Source organism: Wolffia australiana, chromosome 14 (genome assembly GCF_029677425.1).
Source record: "Wolffia australiana isolate 7733 chromosome 14, ASM2967742v1".
Taxonomy (NCBI): domain Eukaryota; kingdom Viridiplantae; phylum Streptophyta; class Magnoliopsida; order Alismatales; family Araceae; genus Wolffia; species Wolffia australiana.
The window spans coordinates 15,690,337-15,710,274 of record NC_135848.1 but is presented as its reverse complement, the minus strand read 5'-3'; the positions used below and the strand labels follow the sequence as shown (position 1 = coordinate 15,710,274).

The following is a 19,938-nucleotide window of genomic DNA, read 5'->3' as shown; positions in this document are numbered from 1 at the left end:
TCTCTTCTACCTCCCTCTCTAAATTCCTTGTCTAATTAGATTGATTTGATCGTCATTGAAGATCAAATTAATCCTAATTATAAAAAAATCATCGAATAGAACTCCTTACTAGCCTCCCTTGGACAATGCCTCTACTCATCATTGTACGTCTTAAGTGAGGTTTTATAAATTTTATTGTATAAGCTAAAATTGATAACGACAAGGGTTTAAAATCGCATAAAATTTACCCCTATTTTTGGCTTATCACGAGGCTCGAGGGTTGTGTGTTAAAGGTAGAAAAATGGTCACCTTGCTCAACTGTCCCATTGGCATTGGAACTCGATGAGGGTTGACTCTATTCCAAATACCCACACAATCAACTCATCATTGGTCCTTGGGCTGAGACCGTTTACCTCACTGCGTTGATAACATACATTTTAGTGCCTTAATCTGATCACAGATACACATTTATTTGTGTTAAATTACTTATATTTTCACGTCATCAAGCTTAATATGATGAAATATATTTTCAGAGTGATGTTCTGAATTTTCTGCAGTTTTATGTATTTTTGGGGATTTTTATGACAATAGATTATGAAAGAATATAATTTTTGGAGACAACATATGATTTTTTCTGGAATTTTTTGACATTAAATTAGGAGATATATGAATTTTCTAAGCCAAGAAATATATTTATATTTATTTTTTGCGCTTTTATTTTGTATTATATGAATTTTAGAAGATGTTTTAAGTATTTATTTTGCACCGCCACGTGTCCCCGTTTGATTCGTCGAACGGCGATGAATCATATTTTAAGCTTAATTTTAGAAGATATTCATCGCCAAACAACGATGAATAGAGAAAGCCAATCATTTAGTCGAGCAGTCATGGCATCACGATTAGCGAAGCCATGAATGCATTTATGATTAATGAATAATTTTTGGACCAGGAGCAACGTGGACCAATAAAAAAGGTATGCTTTTTTTGCAATAAATGGTGCGTGGACCGAGGCAAAAAAAGATAAATTTAACTTTTTATTCTCTCTTTCTCCTTTGAGTCAACACACATGGCACACACGTGTCGGCATCTGATTGGACGAAAAGAAGAAAATGATGATGTGGCGTGTGTTGACGAGCTGCCATGTCAGCCACGGGCAAGTACCTTATTAAATATAATAATAATAAATTGTTACTGATGCCGGACATCATCAGGACGTCGTCCGGTCAACGCCAAATGTGATGGTTCGGTGCCGGAGGATGACAGTAGTGTCAGACTACGACAACGGCGTCATCAGACCGAAATTCCTAAACAGGAAATACACTACGATGCAATGCAAGATGCGAGAGGCTATGGTACGTACAAACGCTGACTAATTGTGGATGCCGACTACCAGGAAATCAACGAAGTCGCCCAGTGGTGGTAAGTTAGGTCTCTCAAGCCTCGTCCGGGGGGTCGAGGACGTCACAGTGCTGAAGGGAGCAACTCCCCCGGGTTTTGCTCTCACGGGAGGGGCAAGCCCGACTCGTACCAAACGGGTAAGATGCTCTTGCAATGTCGTATTGTTCACTCTCCTGTCCCGCTCACCTACGTCTAACCCGAGCGTGGTAGAGGCAAACAAAAAATGCACTAAAAGAAATAAGAGATGAGCGGGCAGAATGAGGACGTACCTCGTCGATGTCCGCGAGTCGATATTCTTCAGCTTCGTACGTCCAGAGCAATCAGGGCGGCGTCAGACAGGGGAAGCTGGAGGTGGTGTCGGTGGAGGTTTAACAACCTCGGCAGAAGAGAACAGGAGGGCCGGGTGGGGTAAAGAACCTGACAGTCCCACGCCGGATGACCGATAGTGGCAGAGCCGGCGAGTGGTCGGGGAGATAGCCGCGATCGCCCAAGATCGGACCAATAGCGGGAGGGCACGGTCAACCAGTCAGGCCGGGGCCGTGGCTCCCAGGGCACGAGACGTGAGAGAACTCCTGCCTGAGAACTGTCAAAGTCAGTCGCGTCCGTCTGAGTGGACGGGGCGAGTGGGGTTGGTTGACAAGAAACTCCCAATCAAGCTACGCCCGGTGGCCAAGCGTCGAGGGTTTTTGCGGGACGATCGTCGCTCCAAACCCAGTGACTCGATGAGCGGTCAACGCAGCAAGGCTGTTCCATCGGGTTGTAAGGGATTCTACGTCAACGGAGGTGATAGGGCCCTCTCGACGTGGAGTGCAAAACCGATGGTGATGTTCGCCGTGAACGGCAAATTTCGGTGCACCACGGGGAAGCGACGCCAGGGTAGAGTGGGTCAGGCACGGTCAGTGGGTATCCCACAAGGTGACCGTCGTCCTCCAAGAGCTCCCTTTTCCCCAAGCTTTGGCTTCCTCTCACTCCTCTTCCTCTCGATGGGGCATGTATTCTTCTTCAACAACACAATTCATAAATTAACAAGTCCAAAATGTTAGGGCGCCCATCCTTTCCTTTTTATTGGGAAGGACATGAATGGGCCCCTAACAAACTAAAAAGGAAGGAAACAGGGGTTTTAAGGCCCATTAGGGAAAATAAAGGGGAGGGGAAAATCCTTATAGCATGGATTTCCCCTCACTACAACATGAAATTGATAGGGGAAAAAGATAAACAAAAGGCGAGAGAGAGGCAAAACTGGTGATAGAAAATGCAAGAAAACGTGGATAGAGGTTCGGATGAAACGACGAAAGAAAACGATGATAGCGTGCCCGTTACCCGGGATATTTGAATCTGGGTGTGCGCACCATCGCCTTGGCTTGTCGGGCGGGCTGAACGTGAACCGGCGACGATGTCGATGACGATGGCGACATCTCCAAAGACGTTCCTGGGGGCTCGGGCTGCGTCGCGCCATCAATTATTATTATCTTTTGTCTTTTTTCCAACTGCAGGTATATGTGGCAACTACAAAAGACGTGAGAGCAGAAGACAATGCAGTACGTAATCCTAACAACATGACAATTGAATTGAAACTGAAAAAGAGGAAGCGTTAGTGACGCTGATGAGGAGAGAGAGAGACAAATCAAGGGTTAGGATTGCTCCAACTTCAAATGGCGACATCTGACGATCTATAGCTCCGATTGAGCTAATATTTTCAGCATTACTTCGTCACCCCCTCGTCTTTCCATCTATACCCTCTGATCTATAAATAGAGGCCTAGATCACTTTCAAATTCACCTAGAACTTGATTCCTGCTTATGTTGGTTGATTGAAAGATAGTGAGTTTTGAGATCCATCAAGTGTGTTCTTGGTGTCTTGGGTGTGGAAAGTGATGGATATTATGTGGCCGTCAAGCTAATCACACCACCATGTTTATTTAAGTCCATTGAATAAAATATTAAGTTTATTATTATTCCAATGTGATGTTTATAATATTCGATGAATACGTGTAATGACATAGTGAATTATAATGAGATCATAATACAAATATCACTACTCTTTAAACATGTATTCTAAATATTCCTATTCAATGGATCGTTGAGACGAACATCAAATTATCATGATAAAGTAGCACTAGCCGATCCTTCTTATACGATATGTATAGTTGTTCATGTGGCTATTAGTGTGGCGACATTAAGGACAAATAGTGGGTGCTCTTTGGAGAAAGAGTTCGCTAATTGATCCGTACGAATCCAGGAATGGTATTATACCTAAACGTTAATCAAGTTGATTCATGTCACGGCCGTATAAGTGATCCACTATCCTGAGACGCCAAAGACATCTGGTGAACGGACGACTACATTTTGACTACGACTTAAAAGCTTCTAATCATGGAATTCAAATAAGTCATAGCTGGGATGTAGTGAGAAGCTCACAAAGGTGATTGAGTGGTTAAGATGGGATCATCTGCCCCTGGTATAAGAGGATATTGACTCAAGGAAGATGATGTAGAAAATTCCTGGCCAAGGTAGTGAGGATATTGGAGGAAGACTTCTCCAATGATCCCCTTTATGCATCAGTACTAATCGAATACCCTAAGTCATTCGAGAGTCTCGCGTGGATGAAGGATTATACATATACGGTAATTGATGACGGTAGAGGTTCTATGAGAGAGTTCAAACACTACTCGGTATCTTCTAGAGCATGAGATGTACCTTGGCACTCCATGGGCTGGAAACTTAACCTATCGATTGGGTTAAATCAATCCTTAGTTAATTAATCTATATGTTGATATAGTTAATTAATAAAGTTGGTCAACAATTGATATTGGGCCACTAAAGTTATTAGCTAGAATGATACATGGGCCTAGAGGGTCATGCACATAAGATCATAGGGGCATTAGAGAATATATTTTACTCTGTAGGATTTTTGAGAAAAACTTGAGAGAAATACAAAATGGGAAGGGGCACCTATTTGAAGCACCAAGTCTAACCAGATTTAAGAGCTCCTCTTTCTCCACTATACTTTTTTTCTTCATTCAACCAAGGAGAGGTCTTCATGGTGAGAAGATTTTTAATATTTTCAAGAAGATTTGAAGAATAAGAGGTGTAGATATACGCGATCAGTGATCGCGTGGATACTTCTAGAGGCCGTACACGTGAATGGCTTCAGAACGATCTCAGTAAGGGAAAGTCAAGGGTAAAACAATTTCCACAAAATGTACATTTGATGTATTATTTTTTGAATCAATTGTGAATCGATTCACATGTCTTCCGTATCATGGAATCATGTTTTCCATGGTTGAACCAAGGCATAGAATCCAATAGGGATAACTCCGGTTGCGCTTTCAAAAAGGTGCACATTGGGCCAAGGGGCAAGGGAATGTGGCCTATGGGCTGTATCATGAAGAAACATAGGCATAAGAAGAGAATGGGCTCGTTTGTGGCGACACGACCTGAAGCCCCGCTCAAAGAATGCTTTCTTTAGAATGATGCAATTTAATCCTGATCCTCGATCTTCTTAAAGGAGAACAACTGGTTAGGATGGGGGATTAAACAACTAGGCCACCCACCAACATGGACGAAGATGAACGTGCCAATTGGCAAAATCAGCTGACATGCTGAGGACCACCAGAACTGCAAGGGTCCATGCTTGCGATTAAATTCCAGCCGTCAGATCCTCAAAAACAGGGAGCAAATGACCAGGGGAAATATTTTCCATTGCAGGCCTTGACATTCATCTCCGTCACCGACAGGCGGTTTCTAGCAATTAAGATGGATGGAACTACCACCTAGATGCTGGAGATGAGCTAGGATTAAACCCACATCGATTGTCTACACTTTTATGGCATTTCTACCTCTTAAAAGTTGAACTTTATTAGTGTAAAATCGTGTTTTATGGTAAAATTTGGAACTATTATGAATTGTAATTAGGGAAGATCTGTGTCTGATTTCCATTCGACCTCTCAATGTTTCGGTCTGAGGAGGTGACATCCTTGGGTTCCTAAGAAAGGGCGAGTGACGAGTGAGAAGAGGGGGAGTGTGGATACAAATGTGAAGGAGAACATCACCATAAGTTGACGATCTAGGCCGACAATGATAGTCAAACGACAACCATCAAATGACGACAAAATCTGGTAAGTCTTCATTTGAAGAACTCATATTAATTTCATTTATACGAAGCTAAGCATGAGAACTAAGTATGATACAAGCAATAATATCGCATAAAAAGTGTATATTCTCTTACATGCATTCAATTAAACACCTTTCAATCATTCATTTTTGGTTAATTTTTTCCTTCTCTGCGTTTTTAATTCAATGAAAAAATATAAAAATGCCTACTACCCCTTAAACAATTACCATCTTATTATACTATTTCCACGAACACCTGGAATGCCCTCTGAATTCTTCATATTTTCTCTCCTTCCAGACCATTCTTTACCCCTCTAACAGCTTCTTTATATTCTGCTTATCCATCTCCACAGATATAAATAATTTAAATAATAATATTTTTATTATTTTTTCCTATTAAATATTAATAATAGGAATTTATATAATAATATTTTATTTCCTATTATCATTGTTATCCTATTATCTCTTATCCCTCTCTTCTAACTCCTCAACTAATTCTATCTCTAAGAGCCGATCCCTGAGAAGACGAACCTGCTTTCTAATATACATCCTTGAGTAACGTTAAAGATTTATAAATATTATTTGATTGAAGTGAAAGTAATAACTACATATTAACACATCTAACTACATAATAACTACATATTAACACCTCGTAGTTGGATATCGAGTTTGGCGCAACGAGGGAGGCCCCACGGAGACTTGGAAGGAGCGTCCAAGGGCCGTGGTGCGACAATGGTGGCTTGGGGGTGATGTGCAACCATCATAAGCTTCGCTTTCTCAGCGTAAGTGGAGAGATGGCGCTCCAAGGCATCGACGAAAGTCTTTGCCAAAGCATCGTCTCCGCTCATAGCTGAGGAATGTTCAGATTTGGCTTCCATGGCGACGGCGGAGGCGGGGTGGTCTGGCTCTGATACCAATGATACAAACCCTGCTTGAGAGCATGATCGAACTGCCCTTGCAACATGACTCCGACCAAAAGGATTTTCCAATGATCAAGACGCGTCCATAGTCGTTCACAGAGAGACGAGAGCGAAGCTCCCAGGGTAGAGCGGAGAGAACGGAAATGGTCGTAAGAATGATGAAGGATCGCTGATGAACTGTCGTTGCTCAGCAGGGGGACGACGCTGGGCCTGCGAGCATAGAGAGGGAGAGTCATGTCCAGAACGATGCAGAGGAGAGGGTACTAGAGGGACTCACCAGTGATTTTCTTCCTGCCCTAGAGGAAGGGCTTAACAAGGTGCTAAAGCAGTCTGAGCATGCACTACCGGGTCGGACCACTATCGAGTCTTCTTCTGGACGTAGACACGCTGACGAATCACCCGTTCGCGCCTTCCCCCATTAGTACTGTTTCATTAAGAACAATACATCGATTCTGAGTATTTACATTAAACCTCGTTCTTTTGATGTTGAAAGGATATGTCATTCTCAAGTTGACATGGATCGCGAGCAGAAAGCTACCTCCGACGCTTCCAAGATGAGAAATTCGAATTGCACAAGTGATAACTTGGAAACGAATGATAGACGGCTGATAAACGATAATTATTGATACACGGTAAAACATGAATACGGTGAACAAGTCTAATAAACAATACACTATTGATTTACAGTAAGACACCAATACGAGGAAGAAGCTAAATAAACAAGAATTAAAACTACCAAGATATTCACCAATACGACGAGCCGGGAATTCGAATTAAAACAATACATTATCGATCTTCTTGTACGCCGAGCCGGGAATGAAGCTCCTGCAGGGGCGACCTGAGAACACACGGGTCGGGTCGGCGATGGCGGCGGAGGAGCTCACCCAATTCAGGTCCGGCCTGCCCGTGTGTTCTAAGGACGCTCCCGCTGGAGCTCCTCTCCACTCCTCCGCCTTCTTCTCTCGAGTCTCCCTTCCCGCCTCTTTATCGCCCTCTCTCCGTCTCTCTCAATTCGCCTAAGACGCTTAACCAGAAGTACAAAGCCGGGAACTTCACCTCCCCCAGAGTACTGCACCGTTACAATCCGACCGCCGAACTCAACTTGTTCTCTTCTATCTCCTCCTCTCCCGGCCACGTTGTACTACAAGACGTACTCTCTCTCTCACTCAGTCTCGCTCTATTCTAGAGATGGGAAGTACCGCATGGCGGAAAACGGACAACGGTCCAGCTATACCTGCGCCGTTCCGTTCCGTTCCGTCCCGTTCCGGAAAGGATGACGATGAAGATGACGATAACGATGCCGATGCTGGTGACGGATCTAGACTGGGTCGGGCTCGATCATCATGGGCCGAGTTATCGGCCCATGCAGAGTTAGCCTTCCAACACGCGCACCGTGCGAATTTGGTGCGGTGTGCGGTGCGTTTATGCGTACATAACCGCACCGCCCACCGCCCATGGCCATTTGTGCGTGCGGAAATTCGCACATTTGGTGCGAATTTCCGCACTGCACCGCACGCGCATGTCTACGCGCACGCAGACGAACAGAGCGAATCATCGGATGCCACGTGGATCAGATCCTCTTGATCACATTTAGCTAGTCCAGTTGCTATCCACATCCACTCAGAGCGTGCTGGCATTCGAGAAGCTCTCTGTTGTCGTCGGCGTTCTCCGCGAGCCCGCGGCTAAACCCTAAACCCCAGAGCGGAGATGCAGTCGCAGGGGCTCAGCTCTTCGTCTCCCTCGGCTCTCCATGCGTCAGCGCTGGCGGCGAGGCCTCGCCGCCACCTCTGTTACCGGCCGCGCCACTTGGCGATTCGCGCTTCTTCCTCAGCTGCCGGAGCTTCCGGCGGCGCCGCCGCCACCACCGCCACGGAAGTAGAATCCCCAACTCCGACATCAACCTCCCCGCCCCACAAGCTCAACCGTTACAGCTCCCGAATCACCGAGCCCAAGTCCCAGGGGGCGTCCCAGGCCGTGCTCTACGGAGTTGGCCTCACCGATGAGGACATGGGTAAGCCGCAGATCGGTATCTCCTCCGTCTGGTACGAGGGTAACACTTGCAATATGCACCTTCTTCGACTTGCGGAGGCGGTGAAGGAGGGCGTGCAGGCGGCCGGGATGATTGGCTTTCGGTTCAATACCATTGGTGTCAGTGATGCTATCTCGATGGGCACTCGGGGAATGTGCTATAGCTTGCAGTCCAGAGATCTGATCGCCGACAGCGTCGAGACTGTCATGTCTGCTCAGTGGTATGATGGAAACATCTCCATCCCCGGCTGCGATAAGAATGTGAGGCATCCGCATAAGCTTTTCAATTTTTGTAATTTTCGTTTAGAATTGAACACTTTTTTCTTATTAATTTTCCTTTCATATCCTCCTCTAGCTTGAGCTTCTTTTGTGTCTTGACGACATTCTATTTAATTCTTGCCTCACTGATTGCCTTCTAATCAATTTCTCGTCCCCTGTCTCTGGTTCAGCTCTTTTTAGCTTCGGTTATGGACCGGTGCGTGAGAAACATTTCCCTTTCCATGTTGTTTTCATATTTTATGAATCAAATGATGGCTTTCGGACTGCGTAAACGATACATTCGGGCAGTAGTCTCTCCTGTGGTCCGGGGTTCATTTCGTTTATGACTTTCTGCTGGTTGATCGAAATCGACCGGTTTTGCTCTGTGAACGAAAGCAAACTGATTGAGATAAAGCGGGTTTGGGGTTTCGGTGATCTATCCTTCCGCTTAAATATTTCAATGCCATATTAAAGTCTTCTGCTGTTCAACCCAAGTTTTCATTTGATAGTACTGTCATCTTTTGCTTAAACATCTTTCTTTTCATGCGTGCAGATGCCTGGAACGATAATGGCAATGGGGAGACTTAATCGGCCAAGCATTATGGTTTACGGTGGAACAATCAAAGTATATTTTCGGAGAGCTTCACTTTTGTGTAATTTCTTTTGAAATATTTTGGAACTTCTATTGTTGCCTGAATTTATATAACTCCTAAGAGAAGAAAGATCTGTGGACGGAACTCTTAATTTTCTTTTTTCCTGGCAAGGTCATAATTGTCAATAAGTTATATGATTAATACCGATAACGTTACTTTTCAAAAGAAAATTCTAATTCCCATCTATTTAGTCACATGATCAGCATCAACTTTGAGGCTTAGATATCTGCGACAACTCCTTGATTCTAGCATACGATTAATTAGTTCAAGTATTTGATGTTTGTCTTACACTCTGCAGCCAGGGCTCTTTCAAGGAAATTCTTATGATATCGTCTCGGCATTTCAGGTCTGTACAGTGCAATTTTTTTTTTTTTTGTGTTTGCAGTATCCATCTTTTTCCTCGGCGTTTTAGTGGATCTACTTTCCCTGAGAAGTGCAGTTGATACATTTTTACGAAAGCTTGAATTTGTAGTCTCTAATCAATTAGAAGGGCTTTAATGAAAAAAATTAGTCTTATGTGAGTGGTAAGAACTTTGACTTGTTTTTATATTTTTACTTCATCTAACTTCCGGAGTGAAAACTTTTATGATGATCAAACTGTTATGCCATTTTAGTGCTACGGAGAGTATGTGAGTGGTGCAATAAGTGATGATCAAAGGATGAACGTTCTGCGGAACTCATGCCCTGGCGCAGGGGCTTGTGGTGGCATGTATACAGCCAATACGATGGCCTCGGCCATTGAGACCATGGGCATGTCTCTTCCATACAGGTTTGGATTTCTCAATTCAGCTTCAAAAAGAGTATATCTTGTAACAATTATATATTTTAATATAAATTTTCTCTAGCTCTTCAACGCCGGCAGAAGATTCACTAAAACTAGATGAATGTCGCTTGGCTGGAAAATACCTTTTGGACCTTATAAAAATGGATCTGAAGCCTAGGGACATCATCACCCCGAAATCGTTGAGAAATGCAATGGTTATCGTGATGGCCCTCGGTGGATCTACCAATGCTGTGTTGCATTTGATTGCAATTGCAAGGTATGCTGTTGGATAGTTATTTGATCTTTGCCAACTGATTGTCAATTTTACATCTTGCTAATGTTTTTTCCTTTCCAGGTCGGTTGGTCTTGAGTTGACTTTGGATGATTTTCAGAAGGTCAGTGATCAAATTCCCTTCCTGGCAGACCTGAAACCAAGTGGCAAATATGTCATGGAAGATGTTCACAAAGTAAGCTCTACTAGACCAAATAACTTTCCAACAGCATGAGCATTTCCACGTCATCTCTCCTTGCGTTTAGTGCTAGAGCAAGAATGAGCATACCGTTCTTTTGCCCTTAGTTTTACACAATTGGATTAACTTTAAAGTTAACTTAATTTTTTATTTATTTTGTGTTGATTATTTACCAATAAAGTCCAAAATTTTCTTAATGATATTTGGAGAGAACATTTAGAATTATTGGAAACCAACCCTTATGTTGGCAGATTGGAGGTACACCGGCAGTGATTCGCTATCTCTTGGAGCAGGAGCTTCTGGATGGCGATTGCCTCACAGGTATATGATTTTAACGCCGTCTATTTTCGTAACGATTTTACTGTGGCTGTGTTCTTATTGTATAATTACTTTTTCTTTAAGTTACCGGGAAGACAATCGCCGAAAATGCCAAGCTATTCCCTGCTCTATCCGAAGGACAGGTAACTTAAAGCATATAATTTTTTTCTTAATCTTTTGATCAGCATCAATTCCGTTACAAGGCTATCCGTCACAGTGTTCTTGCTCGAAAACTTACTGTTTTGTGAGATGATAATAATCCAATTCCTGAAAATTGTGGCAGCAAGTTATAAGGCCACTGGACAAGCCCATTAAAGAAACTGGCCACATTCAGATTTTGTACGGCAATCTTGCCCCTGAAGGTTCCGTGGCAAAAATAACTGGCAAGGAGGGCTTGTTCTTCTCCGGTATATTACACTCATCAGTATTACAATGAACTATTTATTTTTCATACAAAATTCTTATGTATTGGAAGCAATCGACTGCAGGTGCTGCTCTTGTATTTGAAGGTGAGGAGGCAATGATGGCGGCCATTGCTGAGAACCCAATGAGCTTCAAGGTATATTATTTTATTAATTTAGATTTAGGGAGCCAAAACTTGGTTTCATGTCCCTTCCATTCCTGAGACCCCAGATGTTGGATGGGATGCGATGCCTCAGATCAAGTCTAATCTCACGTCCCATCTCGGTATCCAAGAAGAGACTGGGATGTCTGGGAGCATCCAGTTCACATGAGAAAATTAAAAGATATAATATATACGCCTTGTCCCTTTAAATTGCTAAGTCCTTGGGTAATAGACATCGGGGATTCAGTCTGATCGTTAGAAAGATCGGTAATCAGAGCCCAATATTCGATTCGGACATGATCCAATCATTGGATCGGATCAACTTTAAGTATCGAACCCAATGGTCGAATCAACTAACCTTGCCCAAATCTATTTGAACCGTTCGTTTCAAATCGGATCGGATTGATTTGGTCAATCTAAACAATAGAAATAAAATCTTATTTTAGATTTAAAAATATAAATTGGAAAGCTCTCCGCTCTCTCTGTCTCATTCACTCTCTTTTGCCTTCTGTCTCGTCTCAGTCTCTCCCGCTTTCTCTATCTCTCGCCTTCCGTCTCGTCTCAGTCTCTCCCGCTTTCTCTATCTCTCGCCTTCTCTCTCCTCTCAGTCTCTCCCGCTTTCTCTATCTCTCGCCTTCTCTCTCACTCTCTCTCTGTCTCTCTATCTTTCGCCTTTTCTCTCTCTCTCTCTCTCTCAGTCTCTCTATCTCTCGCCTTCTCTCTCTCATTCTCAGTGTCTCTATCTCTCTCCTTCTCTCTCTCAGTGTCTCTATCTCTCGCCTTTTCTCTCTCAGTGCCTCTATCTCTCGCCTTCTCTCTCTCATTCTCAGTGTCTCTATCTCTCGCCTTCTCTCTCTCATTCTCAGTGTCTCTATCTCTCGTCTTTTCTCTCTCATTCTCAGTGTCTCTATCTCTCGGCTTTTCTCTCTCATTCTCAGCGTCTCTATCTCTCTCTCTCTCAGTCTCTCTATCTCTCGCCTTCTCTCTCTCATTCTCAGTGTCTCTCTATCTCTCGCCTTCTCTCTCTCATTCTCAGTGTCTCTCTCTCTCTCTCAGTCTCTCTATCTCTCGCCTTCTCTCTCTCATTCTCAGCGTCTCTATCTCTCGCCTTCTCTCTCAGTCTCTCTATCTCTCGCCTTCTCTTTCTCAGTGTCTCTATCTCTCGCCTTCTCTCTCTCACTCTCTCTATCTCTCGCCTTCTCTCATTCTCAGTGTCTCTATCTCCACCTTCTCTCTCTGTCTCTCTATCTCTCGCCTTCTCTCTCAGTCTCTCTATCTCTCGCGTTTTCTCTCACTCTCTCTCTCTCTCTGTCTCTCTATCTCACACCTTTTCTCTCACTTTCTCTCTCAGTCTCTATCTCTCGCCTTCTCTCTCACTCTCTGTCTCTCTATCTGTCGCCTTCTCTCTCAGTCTCTCTATCTCTCGCGTTTTCTCTCACTCTCTCTCTCTCTGTCTCTCTATCTCACACCTTTTCTCTCACTTTCTCTCTCAGTCTCTATCTCTCGCCTTCTCTCTCACTCTCTGTCTCTCTATCTGTCGCCTTCTTTCTCAGTTTCTCCATCTCCCGGCTTCTCTCTCACCCCCTATCTCAGTCTCTCTATCTCTCGCTTTCTCTCTCTCTCAGTCTCTCATCTATCACCTCCTCTCTCTCTCTCTATCTCACACCTTTTCTCCCTCTTTCTCTCTCAGTCTCTATCTCTCGCCTTCTCTCTCACTCTCTCTGTCTCTCTATCTCTCGCCTTCTCTCTCAGTTTCTCCATCTCCCGGCTTCTCTCTCACCCCCTATCTCAGTCTCTCTATCTCTCGCTTTCTCTCTCTCTCAGTCTCTCATCTCTCACCTCCTCTCTCTCTCTCAATCTCTCTATTTCTTGCCTTCTCTCTATCTTTCACCCTCTTTCTCTCCCTCTCTTGCTTTCTCTGTGTTTCTGAATCTCTCTCTCGCTTTCTCATGCACTCTCTCTTGCCTTCTTTCTCTCTCGTACGGTCACACCCTCTCTCTCTCACTTTCTCTCTCGTTCAGTATCTCTCTCTCTCTCATTTTCTGTCTTTCGATCTCTCTCTGTCTCGCTTTCTCTCTCGTTCACTCTCTCTCTCTCTCACATTTTCTCTCTTGTTCAATCTTTCTCTCTTTCAATCTCTCTCTCTCTCTCACTTTCTTACTCGTTCACTCTCTCTCTCCCTCACTCTCTCTCGTTCAATCTCTCTCATTTTCTCTCTTGTTCAATCTTTCTCTCTCTCTCTCTCATTTTCTCTCTTGTTCAATCTTTCTCTCTCTCTCTCTCTCATTTTCTCTCTTGTTCAATCTTTCTCTCTCTCTCTCTCACTTTTCTCTCGTTCAATCTTTCTTTCTCTCTCACTCACTTTTCTCTCGTTCAATCTTTCTCTCTCTCTCACTCACTTTTCTCTTGTTCAATCTCTCACTTTATCGCTCTTTTGATCTCTCTCGCTTGCCCTCTCTCGCTCTCAGGCTCTCTCTCTTACTCTCAGCCTCTCTTTCTTGCCTTCTCTCCCCTCTCCCACCCACCCCCATCTCTATCTCTTTTTCTCTTGCTTGCCCTCTCTTGCTCAGTCTCTCTCTATCTCTTTGAGTAATTCGATCAGATCAAGTTGAATTGTATTTTGATCGTTCGACTTGCCCGATCAAAATTTAATTGATTAAATTTGCTTTGATTTGATCCCTAATGTCTATACGGCAACATTACTGTCGATTAGAAATATCCCCCCAGTTCACCGTCACCAGTATTCTCCTCTCTTTCGATCAGAAAAAGTGGAGAAAGAAAGACAAAAAAATAAAACCCTCTTCTTTTACGCTCAAATTAGCTTATGAAATACTGGCATACACGGGCCATTTATTCAAGGCCCACTGTCACAAGTTGGAACAAGTCCTGGGCCATATATAACTCCTGACCCACATATGGAATAGACAAAAGAAAGAAGAGAATATCTGTATGCTAACTATTACAAAAATTCCATAAATATTACCGAGTCCCTTCCTGGACATCTCCCAGCATCCTGTTCACCCTCATAGAATGCAGGATGGGACATGAATTCCAGGGCGTCAGACAGGGACGCTTCTCGTCCTGTCCTTGCATCCTGTCTTCTACCTTTTTTAGTTAAAAAAAAAAAGAACTCCAGCTGGTGTGGTGATGGAAATCATTAAAAGTCTTGTAGGCTTGGGAATTGAACGACGAATACTCATATTAATGAATTCAAACGGCCTTTTTTGTTTATGTTCTGTTCAGGGTAAAGTTGTAGTTATCAGAGGGGAAGGACCCAAGGGCGGTCCAGGCATGCCCGAAATGCTATCGCCTACCAGTGCTATTATGGGTGCTGGTCTTGGCAAGGTATTAATCTGTGCTTTAAAGCTGAATACATGCTTATCGCTGAAGCATTAACCTATTTTTAATATCTACCAATTGTAGGAGGTCGCGTTGCTCACCGATGGCAGGTTCTCTGGTGGGTCCCATGGATATGTTGTTGGCCACATTTGCCCTGAAGCACAGGTTCAATTAACTCGGTTTCACTTTTTTGCCTAGTTATTATTTCTCATTAGATCGACATTGATGATATTCCAGGAAGGCGGACCCATCGGATTGGTGGAAAACGGAGACGTAATAACGATTGACATTGAGAAGAAAAGTATAAATGTCCACTTGACTGATGAGGAGCTGGCTCAGAGGAGAAGCAAGTGGACTGCACCTCCTTACAAGGCTTCAAGGGGTGTTCTCTACAAGGTCAGGGCCTGTGTTCTCTGAAGACTTTTGTCCCATTTCTTATTCCTTGTTTCTTTATCTTACCTTGCATGCTCTTCTCCTCCAACAGTACATAAAGAATGTGCAAACTGCTTCAAGAGGGTGCGTGACGGACGAGTGAACTGTTGTTGATCCTCCAATTTTGAAGGTGCAGATCTTTTTCAGAGATCTGTTTTGAAGCATTTCTTTGTGCTTAACTAGTCTTGCGGCATTCCATCTCTTGGAAAGATTTTCTCTGTTAATCTCTCCTCTGAGATGCAATAAACGTAGTAGGTCAATCAACTGAGGACTTTCGTCGTGGATTTGTAGAATTTGGTCATGATTACGTTCATTGGTACCAATCTAAAAATCTTCGCCCTTTTCATGAATAAGTATCTTTATTCCCCCATTGAATAACTATTACACGCTGTGAACTAATATAAGGTTGTCTGAAATGTAGCCTCAGTTGGAAAGTTCTGTGATGGTACACTATCTATGCCCTTGATCGCTACCTGTTGACCGGCAAATGTACAGTTTTGGCTTGAGTGGGTATAGAAGAATGAGGGAGAAGAGGGTGAGGGCGTAATACGGAGAAAATTAACCAATCTAGTACAAATATAATGTGTCTAACAGTGTTAAACCATTAATTAAATGCCTCATGAAAATTGAACTGGTTTATTAGAGAATGCAGTTGTATTTACACTTATGCAGTTGTATTGAGAATGTCACATCTACTCAATTATGTACTTTCCCAGTTGTATCTTATGTAGTATTAATATCTGTTTAATCTTTGATATTGAAGCAAAGTCCTTTAATTTGCCATTAAAAAATAGCCTTTGCTGATTTTTTTTCAGTTTTCAATTGAAATTTTATCTTATTTCACCCAGTCAATGTGCCATTGTACTTCAAATCTATCTGCTGACGTATTTACAGCTTCAACATATATTTATAAAAATGGTGTTGATAGGTTCAAAATTAGTGTTTTAATGTAAATCGTAGATGATGCTAAGGTTATGATGGATATTATGTGGTCGTCTAAGTTATATCACACCACCATGTTTTATTTAAGTTCATTGAATAAAACTATTATGTTCATTATTATTCCAGTGTGGTGTTTATAATGAAGTCTATGAATACATGCCACGACATTGTGAATTATGATGGGATAATATTACAATGATCACTAGTTTATAAATATTCATATTTGATGGATAGTCAAGATGGACACCGAATTATCCAGATAAAATAACACTAATCAATCTTACTTATGCTAAGTATAGCTGATCTCGTGGCCCTTAGTGTGGCTACACTAAGGACAAATAGTGGGTGCTCTTTGGAAAAATAATTTACTAACTTGATTTGAAGAATCCCTAAAAGGTGTTATATCTAAACAACAATCAGGTGGTTAAGTGAATGGTTTAAGGGATCCATGGACTTGAGACACTAAAGACATTTTGTGGATGGACGACCACATTTTGTCTACGACTTATGAGCCTCTAATCATGGAATTCAAAAAAGCCATAGCTTGGATGTTGTAGGAAACTCATGGAGGTGATTGAGAAGTCAAGATATGATCATCTGCCCTTAGTATAAGAGGAGATTGACTCAAGGAAGACGATGCCACAAAACCCTGGCCAAGGTAGTGAGGATGTTGGAGAAGGCGTTCTACCATGATCCTCGTTACGCATCGGTACTAATTAAATGACACATTAGGGTTTGACGATAAACCATACCCTAAGTCGTTAGAGAGTCTCGCGCTGATGATAGATTATAGATATACGGTAATAGATGATGGTAAAGGTTCCATGAGAGAGTTCAAACACATCTCGGTATCTTCTAGAGCACGAGGTGTAGCTTGGCACCCCACGAGCTGGAAACTTAACCTATCAATTGGATTAAATTGATATTCAGATAATTAATCTATATGTCGATATAATTAACTAATTAGGTTGGCTAATAATTATTATTGAGCCACTAAATTTATTAACTAGAATGATACGTGAGCCTAGGGGGTCACGCGTATAAGATCATAAGGCTGTTGGTGACTATATTTTACTTAATGGGGTTTTGAGAAAAACTTAAGTAAAACATAAATTGGGAAGGAGCACCCATTTGAAACACCCCTGCCATACAGAATTGCGAGTCCCCTATCTCTACTCTGATGTCTTCTCTACTCAACCAGTTAGAGTGTTTTCAAGGAGGGTTGAAGAAGAAGAAAAAGAGACCTAAGAGCAATGTTATCACATGGATAATTTTAGAGGTGGGTGACGGAGGAAAATTGCGTAGTTATTTTAATTGTCGCTGTAAATTTAATTTGCCTTCAATCAAATAAATTTGTAAAAATAGAAACTTACTCAAAGATGTATACGTGAGAGTAAGGTCGTCTCCACAGGGACTGGCCTTTAGGTGTAGATTCAATAGTTGAGTTATTAGTTAATAAAATTTAATAATAATACTAAAGATAACGGTAATAAGAAGAGATACTAATTAATAACTATAGGGGATATTACTTTAATAAGATAGGTATAGAAAGGGGAATATTAGATATATGGATATATCTATTATAGCTACTAAGAATAAGAAAGAATTAAGATACTAGGTAGCTAGTGAAGAAATATAAAGTACTTAATAAGAGTAATTAGTAATAAGAGGATGGCAGAAAAAAGAAGAGTTATATAGATGGGTATATATATATACTAAGAGAGAACAAAGGGAATAGAGAAGTATTTATATATTAATAAGATAGATAGGAAGAGAATAAATGAGTATCTAACTATAATATTGGGAAGAAGTGAAAGGATAATAATAATCATAAGAAGTCTTTATAGAACTATAGAATAGGTTAGAATTATAGAGTACTACTCATATAAGTAATATTTTTATCACAGAATTAATATAGGTAGTTTTAAACATTTTTATATTTCTATATATATTTTTATGGCATTTTAAGTTCGACTTCTGAGATTATAAGGCTCGATTTAGTCGAACACCTAATAGGTATTCGACCAAATGCTCAAACGAAGTCGAAATAGGAGTTAATGTACTATTTAGAAGATTTTGTATAGTCTACATGTTTATTTATATTCGATTTCAAGAATATTGGGTCGCTTTAGTCAAATACCCAAGTGGTGTTCGACTAGATGCCCGTAAGGGGGGTAGAAGAACAGATATTTATATAATAATTACTTAATAGTAAGTTTTTAAATATTTTATATAGGTTTTATAAAGAGAAGAGGGTGTTTCTGTCGAACGCCCGTGAGGTGTTTGACAGAATGCCCGATAGATTTCGAGTAGTAAGTGAGAGGAGATAAAAGGGTTGATTCTGTCGAACGCCCGTGAGCTATTCGACCGAATGCTCAAAAGAAGAGGGAATATATTCTATTATTTTGATATGGTTGATTAGCCTAGAACTTAGTTAAATCAAAGAATATTGATCGAACACGCTAGGTGTTCGATGAAATGCCACAACAAAATCCGTGAATCAAAATCAATCGTTAATGCAATATATAGTGAAATACTTGGTGAAAATCTCTGCTAAGATCAAAACGGATATCTGAGGGATAATCTAAGAAGTTTAAATCTCATCGAACGCCCTGATTTGGAGAATCGGGTTAGGGGTGCCGGTCGCTGTCGTCGAGCTTCCGTTTAGTCGTTCACCTGCTCTCCTCCTCCGTCCGGGTGCGACTCGATGGAGATCTGACTTCCCAGGTCTTCTCGAGAGTCCTTTGAGCCTTTAGAGGCGTGTCACTGCGCCTCACCAGGTACTGGGTCACATGCGAGAGCCCTCCGCCGTCCCTCTTTTCTTGCGGCCGGAGATACTCAAATTGGGGCTCTCCATCCCCTTTTAATGGCTTGGGAGGGACGACTTAAGTCGTCCGATGGAGGGGAAGGACTTGGGAGTCTTCCCCCACCGTTGGATTGCTAAATGGTCCTTTTCGCCGGCCGAAAACAGCCTCCGGCCGGCGGCGTTGATGGCCAGGGGCGAGGGTGGACCAAAATACCCCTGGCCGTTGGAGATTATTCATCGAAATATGCCACCACGTTAGCGAGCACGGTCAGTCACCCCGTCAGCTGTGCTTCTTCTGATTCGTCCGTCGAGGGGTCCCACGGCTGTGTCAGCCCAAAATAGAAATATGTTATAGAGACAGAGTAGATCTCTGCCGTTCGATCTTCTTTAAAAAGATCGGACGGCTACGATCATATTCGTCTTTTGAATAATCCCAAAAAGAGCCGGGCTTCGGGCCAGATTGGCCTGAAGCTCGGTTCATTTTTTTTTTCTTATTTTCTTAAGGTCTCGACCTCTTGGGCCGCGATTGTATTCTCTCTGTGGCCTGGCCCGATGCAGACAAAATAAACATGGGATTTGCATTCCATATTGAAAATTTTATGAATAAAATATACTATATGATATGTGGCGATTTACTACTAATGAAATCCAAACACAAACCTCTGTAACGCGAGCTTAGCATCTCATGTTGGACTTGATTAGGGCACGATTAGGGCGTGCGCTCTTGGGCTCCCTGTGCTGTGCATGGGCTTTGCCGGCGGCTGGGTCAGCTAAAGCGCTCAATGCTCACTGGCCTGGCTGCTGGCTTTGGAAGCCTGTTGCTTGGTTGTTCCTTAGCCGGCCCGATATGATTCCCCTTTATTATCTTTAATTATATATATTTTTCTTTCTTCAAATTTAATACAGATTTTTCACCCCTACAGCTTCATAGACAACATACTAAATAGAAAATGAG

At 42.3% G+C, this 19,938-nt stretch overlaps 1 protein-coding gene and 1 long non-coding RNA gene across 2 annotated transcripts; one reads left to right on the top strand and one right to left on the bottom strand.

The window, feature by feature from the left end:
- Positions 1-6,059: 6,059 nt before the first annotated feature.
- On the bottom strand, positions 6,060-7,472 carry LOC144711950 (uncharacterized). Its single transcript, XR_013583694.1, has 3 exons — positions 7,195-7,472; positions 6,687-6,833; positions 6,060-6,619 (listed from the first exon to the last, which is right to left on the bottom strand). It is a non-coding gene; the product is annotated as an uncharacterized LOC144711950 (long non-coding RNA).
- A 555-nt stretch (positions 7,473-8,027) lies between these two features.
- On the top strand, positions 8,028-15,588 carry LOC144711794 (dehydratase family). Its single transcript, XM_078585850.1, has 14 exons — positions 8,028-8,698; positions 9,249-9,320; positions 9,647-9,694; positions 9,963-10,117; positions 10,194-10,388; positions 10,467-10,578; positions 10,833-10,902; positions 10,984-11,042; positions 11,183-11,306; positions 11,388-11,458; positions 14,708-14,809; positions 14,888-14,968; positions 15,041-15,199; positions 15,288-15,588. Exons 1-14 carry the CDS (start codon positions 8,117-8,119, stop codon positions 15,336-15,338), a joined length of 1,881 nt encoding a protein of 626 aa, XP_078441976.1. The 5' UTR covers positions 8,028-8,116; the 3' UTR covers positions 15,339-15,588.
- Positions 15,589-19,938: the final 4,350 nt, after the last annotated feature.